The sequence below is a fragment of the Myotis yumanensis genome, unplaced genomic scaffold, assembly GCF_028538775.1.
Source record: "Myotis yumanensis isolate MYYU_CA2020_CCGP unplaced genomic scaffold, mMyoYum1.0.hap1 SCAF_18, whole genome shotgun sequence".
Lineage (NCBI taxonomy): Eukaryota > Metazoa > Chordata > Mammalia > Chiroptera > Vespertilionidae > Myotis > Myotis yumanensis.
Window position 1 is genome coordinate 3,045,295 of NW_027223769.1, and position 20,515 is coordinate 3,065,809.

Consider the following 20,515-nt stretch of genomic DNA (forward strand, 5'->3'; position numbering starts at 1 on the left):
AGTGCTACAAGGGCGAAGTCGAGAAGAAACTGTATGCAAAGTCAAAAGTCTTTGCTATTGGGCTCTTTATAGAAAAATCTTGCCAACTCCTGCAATAGAGACCACCTTACAGATGGGAATATTGTGGCACAGAGAGGTTACTTGTTAGCTCACAAGCAGCAGAGCTGGCACTCAAACCAGGCAGCGGCAGTTAAGGGTCTCTGCACTGGTACTGCGTGCCAGAGCACGTCAGCCCTGGGGGAGGTGGGAACCTGTGAGAATCTGTACCTGGGGGGTGATGGGAGCCATGACAAGATTCTGTATAGAGATGGGATATGATTTGACTTCGGTGCTTAGCGATCCCTTTGGCTGATGGTTGAGAGTGGACTGAATGGAGCCGTAGGCGACTGCAGGAAGAACAGGGGTTCAGGTGAGAGGGGCTGGTACCCTGAGCCGGGTGGGTTCCCTCTGGGCTTTGTTTCTTCCCCTCTGCTGTGGTCTTGCTTGTGAATTCTCCCTTGCTTCCTCTTTCTCCGGCATCTTGGTTTCCTCTCCTCCTCCCAGGTTTCAATTCCCTCATCTGTTTCCTACCCTCCTTCCCAGGTCCCAGGCCCTGAACTACTGCTTTGCCCAGAGGTGCCCCGGGGGAGGGGGAGGTTTGGGCAGCACTAGGTCTGAATGAGTGGGCCTTGGGATCCTACCAGCCCAGCCTAGGGTAGCAATGTGGTTATTCCACCTGCCACAGGTCTGGGAGCCACGAGGGCTGAGTAGTGTGGGGGCAGGAGGAGTTCACTATTCAAGGAAATGCAGCCATTGTCACTGGCCTCCTATGAAAGGACACAGTGACATGGAAGTCACTGCGGCCCCTGAGGATGTGGCACACGTGTGCACACACGTGTGCACACACTCATTCATACATACAGGGGTTGAAGCATGGATAGTGTCCCACAATGAACACACTAGAACTCCTACAGGACACCTGGCAGCAGGCACAGCCCACATGTGACACCCATTACAGAGCCCACCCTGGAGCCTCACTGGGACCCAGCACAAGCAGAGATGTCAATAGGGACACAGCAAAACACACCCACACAAATACATCCTGTAGGGTCACAGTCACAACCACCACACGCCAGACTGTGCCACCCACCTCACAGAATAAGGAAATGAAACAGGCCACCAGCAGTTTACACAAACATCCTCTATGGATGGGGTCATAGTCACAAACAGGCACACGACCTGACTCGTCACAGTCCCACCCAGACACACCATACACGGAGATGTGACACGTCACGGTCTCACTGACTGCCAGGTGGTCATGCCCACTCAAGTTTGACATTTCACGGCCCCACACACTCAGGCCTGGGGAGTCCCACGTGGCCCTGCAGAAGGCAGCTGACCCATCATAGCCAGACACACTGTCACAGCCCGGTCTGGTCCCAGACAGAGCAGTCCCACAAACCCAGACACATCTCCAGGGTCGTGGCCCTCACAAGCCCAGCTCGTGCCTGGGCCTCAGAACAAGTCCTGGCTGCACCCTGGGGATTCACTCACACTCCCAGTGCTGAGCCCTGGCCACGCCCTCTTGACACACCCCGCCCACCTGCCTGCTGCCAGAAAAACTTTTGGGCTCAGCACCTTCTCACCACGTGAGCTCTGCTCCTGCCCCCACCCTCCTCGCTGGGGTGGCCAGGCCCTGTAGGGATAAGGCAGCTCAGGCCCCCAGCTAACGGCATGGGCAGGACCCGGGGTTCAGGGTGTCCTCCCCTCCCCCAAAGCCCAAGCTCAGGGAGGAAAGTTGAAGGGGGGTAGTCTGGGTTCCGGCTGAAGCCCCAGCTTCCTATCCAGCCCCCAGAGGGCAGGAAGCTGGGCTAGGGGAGGCCAGCTCAGGCCTTCCTGCCCCCTCCCCCAGACAGGCCTGGGACTGGGGTCAGTGGGTAACAGAAAGAGAAAGAGACAAACAGCCCATTGCCCCCTAAATCGCTGGACATTCCAAGCGTTGGTCTCTTGTGTTTCTAATGTGAATTTGAATGTGTTCGGGACCTTTGTGTGTGTGTGTCCCCAAGTTCTGTGGTGTGAGTTTTATGTGTCTAGCATAGGGGTCTTAACATACCAGCTGGGTGCCCACAGGCTGTGTGGGGATTTTCAGTGTGTGTGTATTCCCAGCACGCGTTAAGCTCCGTGTGCGGGTGACTGCTGGGTTCCTGGTGTGTGTGGTTGCTGTACAAGTCGGTGTGCTCTCTGGGCCGTGTCCTGACACGTGTGATTTGGGAGGTCTGTGTTACAATAGGTCATATGCCTGGGGTGTGTTATGTGTCTGAATTTTTTTCTTAGCATCTTTGCTGTTTTCCTCCAGGTGAGTTTGTATATCTTCAGTGTAATTTTGACTTGAAATGTGGATATTTTGTGTATGTTTATGGGCCTGGGAGAACGATGTGTTTCCAGAGGTGGTGTGTATTTTGTTTCTCACACATGAGCAGTGTTTTCAATGTGTGTGTGTGACAGTTCCCAGTTTCTGGGCAAGATGTTTCTGGGTTATACTTTGTGACCAGTGTGTGCGCCGCTGGTGTTCTGAGCATGTTTGTGTGTCCACGGGTGTGTCTCCAGCATGCTTGCTGTCATTCTCCAGGGTGTGTGTGCGCGCGCGCCCATCATGGGGACTGGTGTTTTCAGCCTCTGTGGGTGTCTGAGCAGGTGGTGTCTGTGTTGTCCCACATGTGGGCTGGTGGCTTCAGTGTGTGAGCAGTTGTGTAGGTTTCTATTTTGCATCGCCTTTAAGGGCATTTTGAGCTCTCAGTGGGGTGTGTATGTGTGTTCATGTTCACGAGCATTTTGTGCTGCTGTCTCCAGGGGAGGGGGAATTGTGCGTCCTCAGTGAAGTTGCTGGCATCCTGGGCAACAAGCCCAGTGGCCTCCGGGCTGAGTGGAGGCTGCCTCTGCGGTATGTCCCCTCGCCGGCTGGTGCCACGCTGGCTCGGGGCTGGCTGTGGCGGGCAGGGCAGGGCAGGGGCTGCGGTGGGCACTGGACCTGCGCCCAGCCCTTGGTATAAATATCCCGGCTGCCGGCGGCAGTGTTTACTCTGTCCCAGCCCGGGGGTGGTGGCAGCCCAGCAGGTCCTGGGGGCCAGTGGAGGGGGGGCTGACCAGGCCACAGCATAGACACTTCCTTCTGGCCAGACAGGCTGCAACCTCACTGCCCTTCCCACCCCCTTTCTGGGTGGAGGTGACCCCTCATTCTGGGCTCCCAGGAGCCACCAGTGAACCTCTAACCTGGATGTCCTCTCTGGGCTTCCAGGGTTTGGGAGCCAGAGAAGAGAGGACAGAGATTGAGATGGATATGATGGGGGCCGGCCAAGACAGCAGGGAGAGGGATAGGAAAACATGAGGGCAAACAAGCAGGAGTGACACAGGGAGGGGAGGCCCAACAGAAAGGCAGGGGAAATGGGGACATGAGACAGTGAGGGAAACTCAGGGAGTGATGAGGGAGAAAGGAGGCAGACGCCCAGGAAGAACGAGGAAGAAAGGGTAGACAATGACAGCCAGAGAGGTGCAGAGACGGAATGAAAGGGTGATAGAGAGGAGGGTGGGGGGTAGAGGGAGAGAAGCAGGACAAAGGACAGAGCAGGCAGGCATTAGAGGCTCATGGAGTCCATGTCAGCTTTGGCAGGACGCACAGAGGTGTCAGACGTGGGGGTGGCAGCCAGGACAGACAGGAGACTGGGGGTGGGGGCCGGATGTGCACCGAGAGACTCTCCCCCAGCAGGGCCCTCCCTTCCTGACTCAGCCTCTCCACCCACCCCAATCCCAGACCTGGGAGCCAGGGCCAGGCCACTGGGGCACCTCCAGGTCTCAGCACAGAGGCCGTGACCTTTGGCAAGTGTCTCTCCATTCCTCTTGACTAGCTCCACCTCCACCTCAGCTACAGACGCTGGTCTCCCACCATCTGACTCACCCCAATTCCTATTCAATAGTGTTCACTTAAAAAAAAAATTATGTACGGCACAGTATACCACAAATTTAATGATCGAATGGTGAAAAATGTGCACTAAGGGCTGATGCCTGGAGTAGGAGTGTGCTCACAACCTGAGGGCATAAGCACAGGTGCCAGGACACACGTCTCTCCTGTGAGTCAGCTGCCTGGATGACCCTGGGCCTCCTCCGGGAGGTGGATTATCAGTACTGATAGCACGAGGCGCACAGGACCGTGATGGTTGGGATTCAAATACTGACTTCTCCGTCAAGATGATTCAGTCAAGTCTGTGTGGAGGACGGTGCCTGGTGCCAACAGAGGCCCCCAAAGCTTAGCTGCTATCATCATCAACAGCTAAGTCTTCTCGTCTTCCCATGTGAGGACGTCTGTGCATCTGTCCACTCTGAGGGCCGATAGCTGACCGCAGGCCAGTAGAGCTCTCTAGGACTTGTGGTTCTAGACCTGCCTTTTCACCTCTGAAGGCCGCCCTCCTTCCTGGGCCTCCCTTGCCCGGTCTAGGAGTTGAGTCCCTAGTTCACAGCGATGTCTGGAGGATTCAGCGCAGTGTCAAGCACCTGGCTCGGGCCTGGCACAGGATAGAACTGCTCAGAAACCAGAACTTTCCTTTTTTTTTTTTTTTCTCATTGAACAGCCTGAATGTCCCTCTGTGCCCATCCAGCTCTTACTTTCTGTGTCTGGCTCTAATTCTGGCTGACCCAGAGGGCAGAGCTAAGGCCTGGGGGTCCAGTCATGGCCCTAGGAGGCCTCAAGGCCTCTGCTCACTCTGGACTACATGCCCCAAGAGGCAGCTTGAAGAGTGTTTAGGTTTGGCTGTGGAAGGATGCCGCTACTCCTGTGCACAGGGCTGAGAGGCCCCAGACCCCACCTCCCTGACCCGTGGCCATGCTCTCCTTCAGCAGACGGCCCTTTTCCATGTGTCTACTGGGGGAGCATGAGCTGGGTGTGGGGGCATGGGAAGGCGGGATGCCTGGGTTCCCACAGGCCGGTGGCTGAGTCACCAGGCGGCCATCTGGCTCCCATTAGCCGGGGAGGCAGGGGGCTCTGTGGGGCGGGCCTGTGGCTGGCTGGGGGCAGAGACGAGGGGCAGCCTGTGTGTGTGGGATGACTCAGGACCCATGATAACAGCCTGTGCGTATTTGGGGAGTGTAAACAAGAGGGAGAGAGAGGCAGAGGAAGTGAAGAAAGGGAAAATTGTGGCTGGGCAGAGGGGGGCTATGGGCTGGGAGGGGAGAGTGCCCCTCCCCCACTCCCAAGCTGGCAGGCCCATGATACCCAGTGCTTCCCCTGCCCATCCCTCCCAGGGCTGGGTCCCAGTGGAGAGGTGATGGCTGTGGACACCTCTGTGGTCTCCCCCTGCCTGCAGTGAGGCCACACTCAGCAGCCAGACTGGGGATGGCACTGAAACCCAGAGATAAAGGCTGAGAGATGGAAACGAACTGGCAGGAAGAACCACAGGCCCACATATAGAGGCAAGGAGAGCTTGACAAATGGGACAGGTGAATAACAGAGTAGGGACCAGGAGGGGAGACAGCGAGCTGCTCTGGGGCCCAGGGATCAGCCCGACCCCAAGTTGGGCACTGGTGTCAACTTGGCTGGCTCTAGCTACAAAGGGCCCTGCTGGACTTGGTCAAGGGAAGGATGTTCACCCTGTTGTGGGGACCAAGCGGCCAAGGCACAGAATGAGGAGGAGAAACAGAAAGGCAGAGAGGAAAGAGACTGAGGTGGAGAGAGGGAGACAGAAAGGCAGGGAGAAAAAGAGACCAAAGACAGAGAAAGAAACTCAGAGAAACAGCAATGAAGACAGAAGCAGGGTTGGGTTGGGGGGAACTGCAGACACAGCGGGAGGGGCAGTCTGAGGTGGGACCAGACCCTATGAGGCAGCTTCACTGGGGTCCCTGGAGAAAGTCTCTGAGCCAGCCACTGATCAGCTGCCTTGTTTGGGGGCGGAGGGGGACGGACAGGGCGGGTGGCTGGGCCATCAGTCCCCGTCTAGCTCCGGGCTAGGTGCATCCTCAGGCTCCTCCTCATCAAAGTACCTCTCTTCCTCATCCCGGGCCACAATGTCCAGGTTGTCGAAGTCGGGGTTATCATCCACGGCGCTGCAGAGGGAGGAGGGGGGTGTCAGAGGCTGGCTCTGCCTGGGCCCAGACCCCACCCTTTGGGGAAGCTGGGGAAATGGCTCGGCCCTGTGAGGTCAAAGGCCGTATGCTGGCAGCTCTAAGATTCAGCTAACCCCCTTGGAGGGGGATGTTGGGTCTCTCAGGGCTTCAAACAAAAGGCAGTATTTTCCAAATCAGAGATTTTACATAAAAACTTCTGGTTTCTCTTGAAAAGCTGGAAGATGTGATATGGTGACACTGGGGCCCACATTCCCAAGGCAGCGGTTCTCAGCCTGGAAGGCTGTGTCCCCTCAGATGACATCTGGTGATAACCGGAGACATTGTCACAACTGGGGAGCTGCTACTGGCACCTAGTGGGTGGAGGCCAGGGTACTACTCAGCATTCTGGTGCACTAGGATAGGCCCCGCTCACAAAGAATTATGCTGTCCCAAGACCATTAGTTCTGAGGCCCGGAAACTGCATTAAAGTGACAAGTGATCCTAAAATGTGAGGAGCCGGACTCCACTCCAAATCCTCCCTCAGCTCCCATCAAGCTCACTTTGTGCAGAAAGCCCTGTCCATTCTGCCCTCCCTCCTGCCACTCGGGCAGCCTTGCTATTCTTCCGTGCCACCCTAGGGCCCTTCCCCCGGATATCTGTCACTCACCCTTCACTTCCTGCAGGTATCTACTCAGAGAGCCTTTCCTGGCCACCTTGTCTCCCCCCATCCCCACCTTTTCTTCATGGCCCATCACCACCAAACGCTTGATGCTGCTTTTCCTCACTACAGTGGGACCTCCTTCAGGGCTGGGAATCCTCTCATCGGTTTTGTTTCCTGCTTTATCCCAAGCCTGGACACAGCAGGCACTCGGCACGAGGTGGCTGAACACCACGAGGGAACATGTGGCCCTGCTGCCCAGCAGTGGCCTCTGGAGAGGGGACAGGCTTCGTCTCCATCATTCCTCACGCCAGGCCTGGATTCCTTGTGGGTTTTATGGCAGCAATGGTGCCCTCACTGAGGGCTCCCTCCCTCACTCTGTGGACATTCAGGCTGCAAGGCTGGTCCAGGCTGGAAGTGACCACCTGGACCTGACTCCAGAGCCAGGATGTCCAGATTGGGCCAGTGGCTGTTATGATCCCCATTCAGCTGACGTGCCCCCGAAGGTCTGTTGTTCACACTGCATCAGAGTTGTGTTTGAAACCAGAGCCCTCTGCTGCCATGCCGGTGTTCAGGACCACAAGCCAAATTGCCTCAGTGGACAAACCACTTATCTTTGATTTTGATAGTTTACTCTCCTGTGTCCTTCTCCCTGACAGTAAAATCCTTTTCAAAGCAGGTGGCCCATGCATCTTGGCCCTGAGGTTATACTGGAGAAATTACCCACCAACACTGCAGGGCCCCCACCACAGGCCCCTCCCACTACACATTAGCTTTGCCAGGGATTACTTCCTGCAGCATGAGGTGTGGGGTTCCGGGGGACATCTGGGAGGCCTGGGGTAGTGGCATCCTGCCAGGCCACCAAGTGAAAATGTTTCAATATCTTATCAATATTGAGTTGAATGTCAGCCCTGCTCATTCCCTCCTTACATTTGGGGAGAGGATCGAGGCTCTCAGATGGACAAAGCTAGTCCAAGGTCACCCACTGATCTTTGGTTGATCTGAAACCCTGAGGCTGACTGACCCCAGGCCCATGGCCTGGAACTGTTCTGGGGCCTTCTAGCACCACGGAGGCCCTCCATGGAGATGCCTGGGACCTGGCATGCAGCTGAGGGCTATAGGGTGCTGGGTTGGGGGACAAGGAGGTAGAGGCATGAAGCACCTGTAGTCAAAGTCCCCGTCCTTGCCGTCCAGGAAGCGCTGGTGCATCCGGCTGGTGAACTCTTCCCGCAGGATCAGCCTCTCCTCAGAGTCGGGAACCCAGGCCTCCGAGTCTTTGCCAGGGCTCTCGTCTGTGGGGGAGACACCCACAGTGTGGGAGTGTGAGGGGGACGCTCAGGTAGGTGCTGAACACAGTTCAGAGAGCTGCATCCTTTGTGCTGGGTGGCACTGGGAACATAACAGTGACCAGAAAGCCTGCAGTCCCTGCCCTCCTGGAGCACACACCAAGCACATGACAACCAGTGCTCCACGGGCTGCAGAATAGGGTCAGGACTAGACACCTGAAGGGTGGTGAAGGGAAGGCATTCCCGGCAGAGGGAACGTCATGAGCAAAGGCCTGGCGGCGAGGGATTGCTTGGTGCTTTTGAGGATTGGGGGCACAGAGATGCTGTAGAGGTCGGGAAGGGCTAGGGCACACAGGGCTCTTGGGTCAGGCAGGACAGGGACTCAATGTCTACTCCTGCAGGTGGGGCCCAGCCTGGTACCATGGACTGAGGAGACTCCAGGACTGTGGAGTCCAGATACTGGGGCTCCCCTGCTGCTGGTCCTCACCTTCCTTGTCACTATCCTCTTCCTCTTCTTCCTCCTCCTCCAGGCAGGCCTCCTCCTCCTCCTGCTGCTGGAGCAGCCGTTGCTGCAGTTCCTGTTCCTGGTAGGATTGCAGCAGCAGGTCGGAGAGTGGGCAAGGGGGTGTGCCGGGGGAGCCGGGCTTGGGTGGCTGGTGGGCTGGGGTGCGGGCACTGAGCTCTTCCTGGGTTAAGTACTGCCCGATGTACTGCTCATACAGCAGTGGAGCCCGGAACCGCATCTGCTCGTCACTGAAGTACTCGCCCCCTGCACAGAGGAGACAGAGTGGGGTCAGGAGCCTATGGGCGGGGCTAGGGGCTGCATGCAGGGTGAGGGTATCTAGGCAGACATGTGTCCATGCGTGTGTGTGTGATCATGCTGGTAGGAAGACATGAACACACAAATGCAAGTGTGCACACATTCAAATATGTAGGAAAATATGCAGATGCCTGAGGTCCCGTGGCCACCAGTATTCATGCATGCATCTGAGCACATTTGTGTGACCAGGCCTGTATCTGCATGCCTACTCATGTGTCCAAACATGTGTCTGCACAGTAAGGCCCATGAATATCCTGCCCCTGAGGCACTGGCGGCCTGTGGACAAGATGCCAGGGCAGGACTCACAATCCCCTGCCCACATCCTCCCGTGGGTGTCCACACGCTGCCACAGGTACCTGTGTGACTAAAGTGTGCAGATATTGCAGGCAGATGTATGCGCAGTCTATAGGCTGTGTGCCTGTCCACTGAGCCCCATTCTGGCTATTGGCGCACACATCTGGACACCTAAGTGTATGTCTATGGGAGCTGGCATGTGTGCGCACAGGAGCAGCTAGAACAGGGCCTCTGCCCAGGTGTGGTTTTCCTGGTGGTCTTCCAGACCCCAGCTCTCCCTAGTGCTCCTCTCTGCAGCCACCCCCCAGGTGGGCCTGCCATCCCTGGCACCCTAAACCCGGGTCCTCTGCATCTCTCCTGGCTGCCTGTTCCTACAGGGGCAGTTCTGTGCCTCAGTTGACAGTTAAACGGAGCCTGGTCCCTCCTGCCCTACTTTCAGAGCCCAGGGTGGGAATCGGCCTGAATCCTGGCCTCTGGAGCACCTGAGCGTGACCGTCCCTGTCCTGCCTCCCATCTTGCCCTCTCTTACCCCCAGCTTTTGTATTTCCCACCAGATTCTGTCTCTCTCCCTCCTTTTTCCTGGCTCTCAGTCACCCTCTCCTTCTCTGACCTCAGTTTCTGTCATCCAGCCCCCCATTCATTCTCTCCTGTTTTCATCTTGCTCACCTGTTGCTGTGTCCCACTCTTTCATTTCCCTCAGCCCATGCCTTTTCCTTAACAAGAAACTTCACTTTCTCTGCTTCATTTGTTCTCATCTTTTACCTTTAGTTCTGGTGTCTTTGGTCACAAAAACACTTGTCATGTCATGGTCAAACAGGTATTGATTGATGTTTTCCTTCATGCTTTTCATTCACGTGTGCCTTTATGTCCCCAGGGTCATAAACACACTCCCCTAGGTTTCCAGCAATGCCTTTGTGTTCGGTGTGAGGGAGGGTTCTAATTTTCCTGACAGATAACCAGTTATCACGGCTCTAGGCACTGTGTCCTCGGTTCACAGATCTGAAATGGTACTTCGGTCGTTCCCATTCTCTTTCCCTGGGTCCCTATTTGTGTAGTCTACCTAATGTCACCCTGTCACTTCACATTTGTCTGTCTCCCCCTGAATCCCTGACTCAGCACTTGTCTCCCAGGATCTCTGTCTGTTTCTGCTCTTGCATCCTTCTTATTAGCTCTGCCTCGCTTTCCCCTCCTGTCCAGTCCACCTGCCCCCACACCTTGGATGAGCTCACGCAGGGCAGCGTAGCGCCGGTTACGCAGGCGTGTACGCAGGGTGCGGGGCCGAGCGGTGCCCTGCCGGGCTACCTCCGCACAGTAGAAGTCTGCACGGTGATCACCACGTAGGTGGCCAAAGCAGGCCAGGTGCTCCTCGCGGAGGCCTGTGCGGAAACGCTCTAGAAACACCAGTGGCTTCTCGTGATACAGCTGGCCCAGGATGGCCACCTTCTCCTGCTCGGTCAGGTCAGGCTCTCCTTGCTGCTGGCTGCATACAGGCAGGTGGCTGGCAGCCACGGCATGCAGCATAGCACTCACTGCTGCATTCTCAGTCCCAGAGGCGTCACTGCCCAGGGCCTTTGGAACGCCCTCTGCTGCTTCCACCTTGTCCAGGGGTCTGGATGGGACGGGCATCCAGCTCAGCTCCCCCCAGTGCCCAGAAGTGGGCTCTGTGCAGCCTGTGGGTAGAGGGGAGATTTCTTAGTCTGGAATGGGAGTGGGGGTGAGTAGGAGGGACTGGGTGCTCAGTCCCTCACTCACTTCACATTTATTGAGCACCTACTATAATTTGGGCACTGTGTTAGGCCCTAGAAATACCACAATAAACAAGAAGTTGACATTTCAGTGGGAGACACAGATAATCAAAAACATTTACTAAAAACATATAGTGTGTTAGAAAACATACAGTGTTAGGTGGTTTAAGAGTTATGCAAAAAAATTCAGAGGAAAGGAGAAAATGGGGGACAGGGAGGGGAAAAGGCTGCAATTTTAAGACAGAGAAAGCTTGCCTAAAAAGTGACATTTCAGTAGAGACTTGGGGTGGTGAGGAATTGAACCATGACATTTCTGGCGGAGAAGAGTTTCAGACAGAGGGAACAGCCAGTGCAAAGGCCCTGAGGCAGGAGTGTTTGGTGTAGTTACTTGGTCCTTTACCACTTCGTTCACCGATTCACTCAATTCTTTGCCTTTTCGTTTGTTCACAAAATGTAATACATTCACTAACTTGTTCACTCACTCATTCATTCTCTTCCAAACCATTCTTTAGCAACTCTAAAGCTATTCAAGGCCCTGAACTGAGTAATGCTGAGGAGCCACAGGAGGAATCCAAGCCAGCTCCTGCCCTCATGAAGCACCCAGTTGATGAAGGAATAGGGAAGATCAAAGACAATACAGGCCCTGAGAGCTAGGCTGCAGCAAGCAGGAGCTAAGTACAGACAGAAAGTATAGACAACTCCTTGCCCTGGCTGGTGTGGCTCAGTTGGTTGGGCGTTGTTGTCCTGTGCACCAAAACGGTGAGGGGTGTGCAGGAGGCAGCTCACTGATATTACGCTCTCACATGGACGTTTCTCTCTTCTCCCTTCCTCTCTCTCTAAAAATCAATAAACTATTCTTTAAAAAAAAAAAAAAAGAAAGTATAGCCCTAGCCGGTTTGGCTCAGTGGATAGAGCACTGGCCTGCAGACTGAAGGGTCCTGGGTTCAATTCTGGTTAAGGACACATGCCCAGGTTGTGGGCTCGAGCCCTGATCAATGATTTTCTTTCATCATTGATGTTTCTATCTCTCTCGTCCTCTTTGAATTCAATAAAAATATATTTTAAAAAAGAAAGTATAGACAACTCCTTTAGGTAGCTTAGCTGGGATGGAGAAGAATAAGGGGGTAATGATTACAGGTACATGGGTTTCAGATTTTTAAAAAATATATATTTTTATTGATTTCAGAGAGGAAGGGAGAGGGAGAGAGAGATAGAAACATCAATGATGAGAGGGAATCATCAACTGGCCGCTTCCTGCATTTCCCCTACTGGGGATTGAGCCCAAAACCCAGGAATGTGCCCTGACTGGGAATTGAACTGTGACCTCCTGGTTCATAGGTCAACACTCAATCACTGAGCCATGCCAGCCGGACACGGGAAGATTTAAACACACAAAATTTTTTTTTAAAGCTGAGCTAGACCAGAGCAGGTGCTGTGGAGGAAGGGACAAGAGGAGTGGTGGTTAGAAAGGTGTCTGGGGCCCGGCAGGCATGGCTCAGTGGTTGAGTGTTTACCTATGAACCAGGAGGTCAGGGTTTGATTCCTGGTCAGGGCACAAGCCGGGGTTGTGGACTCGATCCCCAGTGTGGGACATGCAGGAGGCAGCCGATTAATGACCTCTCTCATCATTGATGTTTCTATCTCTCTATTCCTCTCCCTTCTTCTCTGAAATTAATTAAAAATATATATTAAAAAAAAAAGATATCTGGGAGGCCAAGTACATAAGCCATGGGGCTAAAGGGCTGGGAGTTAAGGGAGGTATCCAATTAAGATCCAGAGCTCTGGACCCTGAACTAGTCAAACTGTCTGAGACAAAGACATGGACGAGCAGGTTTGAGGGAAGATGCTGACGCCAGTTCAGGACATGGAAGGTAAGAGGGAACCAGGGGACACCCAAGGGGCATTTTAGAGACCATTAGTACATGGGGCTAGAGCAGCCGTGGGCAAACTACGGCCTGCGGGCCGGATCCGGCCCTTTTAAAATGAATAAAACTAAAAAAAAAAAAGACCGTACCCTTTTATGTAATGATGTTTACTTTGAATTTATATTAGTTCACACAAACACTCCATCCATGCTTTTGTTCCGGCCCTCCAGTCCAGTTTAAGAACCCATTGTGGCCCTCGAGTCAAAAAGTTTGCCCACCCCTGGGCTAGAGACTTCTCAGAGAGAAGTGTTGGGCTGGGGACAGAGTTGTGGGGGTTACAGAGTCAAGACAACAATTAAAGCTGAAAGAAATTAGAGGTCATGGGGAGGGCAGGGGCGGGGACATGTGTGAAGATGAGAAACGAAGGGCTAGGAAAGAGCCCTAACTGGATGGGGAGAAGATATGCCTGTGAAAGACTTCTAAAAAAATGGTCTCCAAAAAGATAGCCACGTCTTAGTTCCTGGAACTTGTTAATGTTACCTTCTATAGTCAACGACAATAGCAACAAAAGGGTCTCTATAGATGTGATTAAGTTAAGCATCTCGAGATGGGGAGAGTATCTTGCATTATCCAGGTGGGCTCTAAAAGCCATCACAAGTGTCCTATAAGATCTGACATACATGGAGGGGATGACAATGTGAAGATAGATGGAAGCAGGGGTTGGAGTGATGTGGCCACAATCAAGGAATGACAGGAACCGCCAAAAGGCGGAAAAGGCAAGGAATGGGCTCTCCCTTAGAGCCTTTGAGGGTGCCCCCCACTGTCTTGCTGACACCTAGATATCTGCCCAGTGATACTGATTTCAGACTCTGGCCTCCAGAGCTGTGAGAGAATAAATTTCTGTTGTTTAAAGCCATCCAGTTTCTGGTAATTTGCTACAGCAGTCTTGGGAAACAAATACTAGAGGCTGAGCTTGATAGGAAGGAAATCGGAAAGAGGGGTGTCGGAGAAACCAAGGGAAAACCTTAAAGAAGGACGGAGGGGTCAATAGTACTGTATTCTCCATGTCGTCTAATAAGAAAAACACTGAATGGGGTGACACAGGGAGGTCACTGGGGACCCTAACCAGAGCAGTTCCTGAAGGTAAAAGCCAGACGGCAGTGGGTGGGAGATGGGGAGATGGAAACAAGGATGGGTGACTCTTTGGAAAAGATAACATGGTTTCTGGAAGGTAGCATGGGATCAAGGGATAGATTTTCTCTTTAGGTTAAAACATTTTTTTATTATGGAAAATTTCAAACATGCACAAAAATAGAGTACACCCCCCCACCCCCCCACCCCAATAATCCAGCTTCAATAATGATCAATTTCTGGCCAGTGATGTTTCAGCCTCCCAGCCACACTTCACCCCACATGGGATTACTTTGAAGCAGGGGATGGAATTTTAAGTCGAGCAAAACAAAAGCATGTTAGATACTTACGAGAAGGCATCAGGAGAAATAGATTAAAAGTGCTATAGAGACCTGGGGGTGCACAGAAATGGACTACCAGCAAGCACCCTGAGGTGGCAGATGGGGCTGAGAACTTTGGGAGAAGAATTAGAATGAGACGGAGGAAACCGTTGGTCTGAGATAAGTAGAGTTTGCATGGGGCAGGAGGAGGGTTAGTCGGGGAAAGGGAAGCCTCAGTTACACAAAATGAAGGCGGTAATTTGAGAAACAGGGTTGGCTGAGATACAGGTAGAGTAAGCCAGGGGCAGGGGAGAGGTTCCCGTTAGTTAACCCGGGAGTTAGCCAGGAGGAACCGGGACATGGAAAAGGCTGGCCTGGAACGTGTTAGAGGTTAATTTCGGGGAAGGGGATACAGTAAAGGTCAGCCCGCAAAGAGAGGGGTTCACTTGGACAAAGTGGTGAAGGGACAGGTAAGGCCGAGGGCAGGTCTACAGAGTCCTCCTTCGCGATCTGGGAGTAATTTCCCAAAGACACCGAAGCCCCCCCTCCCGCCGCCTTGACCTCACCTTCATCAGGTTCCCTTGCTGTCGCCGCCGCCGCCGCCACAGCCTCCATCCGGATTTTCTACGCTTTTTAACCGCCGAGGTAGGCTCCGCACAGTCAACTCGGCTCCACGCCCTAACCGGCCACTTCCGGCTGAGCACACTCGCTGGGGTCCCGATGCCCCGCTGCGCCCAGAACCAAAGTTCCGGGCAGAAGGCGGACCTTTCTATGCGCATGCGTGTCTCACTTAGGTTTCACTCTCCGTAGCCGGGAAGGAAAAGGCCACCAGTGTCAGAGGCCTAACACTTGGTTCCCCCCACCTCCAATCTGAACTGCTACGGAACTGGAATATCAGTGACTCCAAAGCCCGCATGCTTAATTTTGGGATGGATGATCGGTTGAATGAGAAACACTTCAGGGCCTCAAAGGGTTTGTGGTCTAGTTTAAACGCCAGCCTTTCCTTTTATCTTTTCACCATTTCAAAGAATATTTACTAAGCCTTGTCTCTTGCTCTGTCATCACACCCGGTTTCCGGTTAGCATGAGCTGGGTGGTGAGGGCTGGGACAATCTGCAGATGTGGCCTTAGGAAACTGCTTTGCCTTAGGTAGTAGACATGTCACCAGTGACCGTCCCGAATGTTCAGGGCTCTAATGGACTGAGGGGGATAAGGGAGCTGCCACCCATTCTGGAGGCCCAGGGGAGGCTTCTTTTGGGAGGATGAGATGCCCCAGTTGAGACCTGAAAGATGATTTAGGACAAGAGGAAGGGCGGTAGGGAAGGGTTTAGTTAGGGGGATGGGAGAAGCCAAAGATCTAGAGAGCACACCCATGGATAGTTCTGGTAGCTGTAAAGGCTTCATATGGAATGGGAATAAGTTCTAACTTGAAGGCCTTGATTGGGCGGCAGAGAATTGAGAACCTCATGTATCTTTATGCAAAATTCCACATACATGTGAATTTGGATCATGGCATTTATAGATTCAAGGGACTTGACTCCCCCCAAATCACTTATCCGAAGTGCAAAGGGGGAGCAGCAAAAGATGAAGACGGTGAGGTCACCAGGGCCCAGGTATGGGGCCTCATAAGCCATATTAAGTAGCTTGAGCTCCTTTATATCCTGTGGGGATAGGGCAAGGGGTTTCAGGGGAAGGGAGATCTGTGAGGAGGCTGGTGCAGTTATCTAGACACTGGCCAGGAGCAGTTTGCATTCCCAGCACATATCCCACACAGATAAGAGGGATACTACACTTAAATGTATCGAGGCCAGCAGAGGGAGCTGTTGCTCAACACAGACCAGAGTTGGTAAGAATTCCCAGACTAGAGGCCCTTGCTTAGCAGGGAGAGTGGGCACTTACTCTAGCGTCTTTTAGTCTAACTAGCCACCAACTTCCGCTCCTTATGTTTAGATGTCCCACCCTGACCTCAAAACGATTTGGCCTTTCTCCTTTTTGTAGCCTGTGTCCCTTCCACACGCTGAGATACTTCCTGTGAGGGAAGGGATGGAGCTGAACTGGCTATTCCTGTGCTCCAGCATTGCCCCTCACAAAGGGCCAGGAACACAGGCTGTCCAGAGGGAATGAAGAAATGACTCAAACTGCTGGGGATGATGGGCTGTGGGAATGCAATCAGAATGTCCTTTAACCTGGCTCACTCCTATTTTAAAATATTCTCCCTTCTCTAGGAAGCCCTCACCACCACCACCACCACCACCACCCTAGGCTCTCATAGCTAACCACTAGGTGCTATCACCATTTGATGACAGGTCCGTGTTACTTGTGGCCTGGGAGCCCTGGATGGGCAGGGTCCAGGGTTGCCTTGGCCATACTGTGTCTCTCAGCACCATCCAGGCCCAGTGAGGAACAGAGCAAGTTCCTAACCTATTGGCTGGATAAAGCTCCTGTAATCCCCACTGGACCCAGACACACAGGCAGGAACTATCATAAGTCCAGCTCACAGGCCAGGCCTGAGGTGGATGAGCAGTGATACCCAGTGATGACCCGAGTCCAGTCCTGGTCTCCCCCTATTAGCCATACTTACCCTCCATACCAAGGGATCTGGTTCCATACCTTCTAAACAAATTCTTGGAGATTTGGGACTGTGAGTGGACTGGAAAGGGCAGGGACCAGAGAACCACTTCAAAAACGAACTAGTGGGTTTTAAACTGAGGGCCCCAGGTTTAAGGTGGCATCCCCAGCACCAAAAATGGGGCTAGGCATGAATCCCTCAATAAGTGTTTAATGAATGGTAAATAATGTCCCCTTGAAAAGGCCCCCTCACCCCAATTAAAGGCCAATTGCACTTCAAGGTTTCAACCCTTATTCCTTCCTGCTAGGAGGTGCCATCTCATTTATTGAAAGAAAACAAAACAAAACAGGGGAAACACATTTCTTAGTAAGTGCAGTCTGTTAAAATCCTGTTAAAACATATGGGTCAAGGGCAAGTAAAAATAATCGGAGGGTCACTGTAGGAAAAACCTTTAGGTCTGGCACCTGGGAAATCTCTGGAGAGGAAGCAGTGGGAAAAACTTCATATTCTGAAGGAAAGGAGACACCCCTCCCCCATTTTCCCCCTCGCCGGCTTAATCCCACCAGAAACTACCAAGACGCCCGGAATAAAAGGTTTCAAGTTCAATAGTCACACTCTCTCCAAATACAAAAAGCAGTTACAATTCAACTCAACACAGAAGCTTGTGTGCAAAGTTAAGGGAAACTGACACATTGTATAAAAAGTTAGGTTAAAGTTGATTTTGTGGTTTTGTTTTGAGGGTGTGGTTCTTCATTGGTTGCCTGAACTCAGCAAAGAAATGGTTATCTTGATGAAGTATCAACAGCCAACCCACAGTAAAAACAGACAAATTCTAAAAATTAAAAAAAGCATAATTACCAAAAAAATATCTGTCACTGCTTCCTCCCTCCTATTTTGTTTTTTTGCTTTTTAAACTTTTTTTTTAAATTTTTTGATTTTTTTTTTTTAAATCCTGAAAAGTAGACAGTAAAACAGCTTCTGGAAGAATTTACAACCAACTGCATGAGGGTCTGGGAAGCTGAGGGTCTGGAGCAGGGCTGGGAAGAATGGACAGAAAGGGGCCCTCCCCTCAGTCATTATGGCATCACTGCATGACCAAGGAAGGGGGTGTATTTAGTCAAGAAGGATGACGGGAGAAGAGGAGGAACAGGGAGAAGGTGGGGAGAGAAAGAGAAAATAAAAGGTCATTGTTGTCTGTTTGAAACCAGAGAAAAATGCCCAGCCCTGTGGTTGAAGAAGCCCCTCAGAGGGGAGGCAGTGGGCTGGAGGGAGGCAGCCCTGGGATGACCTGTCCCCCAGCACCACAGGACCCGGTGGGGGCAGATGAGGGGCCATGGCGGGCGCTGGTAGAGGAAGCCAGTAGGGGCCTCCGGGGTACACTGGCTACTGAGTGCTTGTGCCCCCCTGTGTGTTCCCGGTGTAGCTCCCGTAGTCGTAGTTCCCGTAGTATGGCGGCCACTGGCCCTGGTTCTGATAGTACTGGTTCCACTGTTGAGCATACTAGGGAGAAACCAAAAGTACAGAGTTGTTTCTCATCTAGACCTCCATTTGGCTCCTCCCCTCACCCCACTTTCACCCTGGGTAGAGATGGGTGCAGTGACAACGGCTGACACATGGTCCCCTGACAGAGAAATCAAGGCACCCAGGGAGGACAAGGGACTGACCTGATGCCACATGGGTGGGCAGCGAGGGACTGCAGCCCAGGTCTCCTGGCTTGCCAACCTAAGGCCCTTTTCAGGTACAGGTTAAGGACCACATTCAAAATACTCAATCTCGGGTATGGTGGCCCATTACCAACCCACTGGAACGGACACTGGCTATGGTGGTGAGGCAGGATCTGGAGGCCACTGCTATACCCTTTCCTTGCTGCACTGGGGAGAGGAGCTAGGATACCAGCTGTTCAGCAGCCAGTACAGAAGTGTACTGCGAGGGCACTACTACTGCTAGGGCATCAGGTGAATTCTTGGCAGGCTGCTCATCTTCATGGGATAAGCAAGGACTCAAGTCTGGGAATACACACCGCAAGGGGACCCTGAGAGTCACTTCATTCCATTGCCCCCAGCCTCCCTAACCCGTGTCCCCATTTGATACCTACCTGCTGATACTGGTTATAGCTGGGCTGAGGGTAGGTCTGTGCAGTAGGGGGTGGTGGTGGGGTGTAGGGGGCCGGGGTGTAGCCGCCGTAGCTCCCATAGTTGTAGGCAGGTGGTGGTGGAGGTGGAGGTGGTGGGGCTGTATAGGCCTGGCTGTAACCTCCCTGGTTGTAGGGTGGCTGGCTGTAACTCGGCTGGAAAGTGGGGGGAAAAAACCAGGGCTCTGTGAAATAGCCAGTTCAGCTGGGATGAAGGGAAGACTTTTGTAAGCAGTGGGCCCACAAAGGAACTTCCCAGGTGGAGGTGGAGGCCTGAGGGGGAGGTGGGTTAGCAACATGGCAGGAAAGGCAGGGTAGGATACAGAGGTGTTATGGACTCCCAGAACCTGGGGAATTAAGTACAAGGCAGCTCTTGAAATCCCAGGCCCGCCCCCGCCCCTGTAAAACAAAAATTACAACAGAACTATTTGATTATCTTATTCTGTATTCAATAAGCATGTGAACACAAACCACTGGGTACTCAGTAAATTCTGAGAGTCATTATGGGAGGAGTTACTGAGAAAAAGAGTAGTGGTGCCCTAGCAGGTTTGGCTCAGTGGATAGAGCATTGGCTCGCAGATGGAAGGTTCCTGGGTTCAGTTCTGGTCAAGGGCACATACCTTGGTTACAGGCTCAATCTTCCGCCCTGGTCAGAGTGTGTGTGGGGAGGCGACCATTTGATGTGTCTCTCTCACATTGATGTTTCTCTCTCTCTCTCTCTCTCTCTCTCTCTCTCTCTCTCTCTCAAAGTCAATGGAAAAATATCCTATGGTGAGGATTAACAAAAAAAAAAAAAAAAAAAAAAAAAAAAAAAAAAAAAAAAGAGCTTATTCATATAAAAAAGAAGAAGAAAAAAAGAAAAGAAAAAAGTAGTAGTGGTAATTTCCTAAGTGCTTCCCATGTCCAGGCTGTATCATTAACTAACCCAGTCCCCCCACCAGCTCTGAGAGGTGTACTCTGTCAGCCTCGTTTTATTGAGAAGGAAGCAGAGACTCAGGGAGGTTAAATCACTGAATGGGCCCAAGTGGCAGAGAGCCAGGACTTGACCCCAGATCTGTGGTTCCATGAAGCTATGATGCCACCAACCATCTCCCACAACAAGCCTTGGATGTGAATTCTATTAACAACTATAGTCCTTTATGAGAAAAGGAGGTCCAGAGAGGTAAGGCAGTCCAAGGTCACAAAACTAGGATGTTTTAGGGTGGGGCCTGAATCTGCGCCTGCTCAACTACTGTTCTAGAAAATATTCTTGTTAGACCAGGAGTGGGGAACCATTCATCTGTCTCTCGGCAGCTGTTCCCAGGCCTGGCATGTGAAAGGTATTCAGGAAACAGCTGCACAATAAAAGGAGACATACTCTGGTTGACAAGGGCCTGTGCATTCCAGAGTCCGAGCACTGGCTTTCAGAGAACTGGAACTGAGTCTGGAGCTGCTCTGTTTGAAGGTCTCAGAGCAGAGGCCAAGTCCTCATCAACCTTAGGACCTGTCTCCACATCCTGAAGTCAACAGAATCAGCCCTTCCAGCCTGGGCAAGGGGCAACTCTGAGTGCTTTCTTGGGGATTCAGTGAGCCAGTGACACAGCCAAGAGAAATACACTTGCTGGATGAACCTGGAGATGGCGAGGGGC

The 20,515-nt window shown here is 52.6% G+C and overlaps 2 protein-coding genes across 3 annotated transcripts in view; both read right to left on the bottom strand.

The window, feature by feature from the left end:
* Window positions 1-3,969: 3,969 nt before the first annotated feature.
* Window positions 3,970-16,947, bottom strand: CCDC97 (coiled-coil domain containing 97). The gene is made up of 5 exons (XM_070399013.1): window positions 14,755-16,947; window positions 10,342-10,797; window positions 8,501-8,782; window positions 7,890-8,019; window positions 3,970-6,069 (listed from the first exon to the last, which is right to left on the bottom strand). The coding sequence occupies exons 1-5, from the start codon at window positions 14,801-14,803 to the stop codon at window positions 5,949-5,951; spliced, it is 1,038 nt and encodes a 345-aa protein (XP_070255114.1). The 5' UTR covers window positions 14,804-16,947; the 3' UTR covers window positions 3,970-5,948.
* A 90-nt stretch (window positions 16,948-17,037) lies between these two features.
* Window positions 17,038-20,515, bottom strand: part of HNRNPUL1 (heterogeneous nuclear ribonucleoprotein U like 1) — a 37,281-nt gene continuing 33,803 nt past the window's right edge. For both annotated transcript variants that reach the window (XM_070399010.1, XM_070399011.1), the window contains exons 14-15: window positions 18,852-19,043; window positions 17,038-18,256 (exon numbers count right to left, since the gene is read on the bottom strand). In XM_070399010.1, coding sequence (XP_070255111.1) covers window positions 18,140-18,256; window positions 18,852-19,043 — 309 coding nt within the window. In that variant the 3' untranslated portion in view covers window positions 17,038-18,139. The remainder of the gene's footprint in view (window positions 18,257-18,851; window positions 19,044-20,515) is intronic.

Bases quoted from the DNA above. Each gene is read 5' to 3' on its own strand.
- CCDC97 (XM_070399013.1), bottom strand. From the start codon at position 14,803: ATGGAGGCTGTGGCGGCGGCGGCGGCGACAGCAAGGGAACCTGATGAA. The intron at 10,798-14,754 runs GTGAGGTCAAGG...CTCTACCCACAG, and splicing joins AGCAAGGGAACCTGATGAAG to GCTGCACAGAGCCCACTTCT. The intron at 8,783-10,341 runs GTGTGGGGGCAG...TCCTCTGTGCAG, and splicing joins CCTGCGTGAGCTCATCCAAG to GGGGCGAGTACTTCAGTGAC.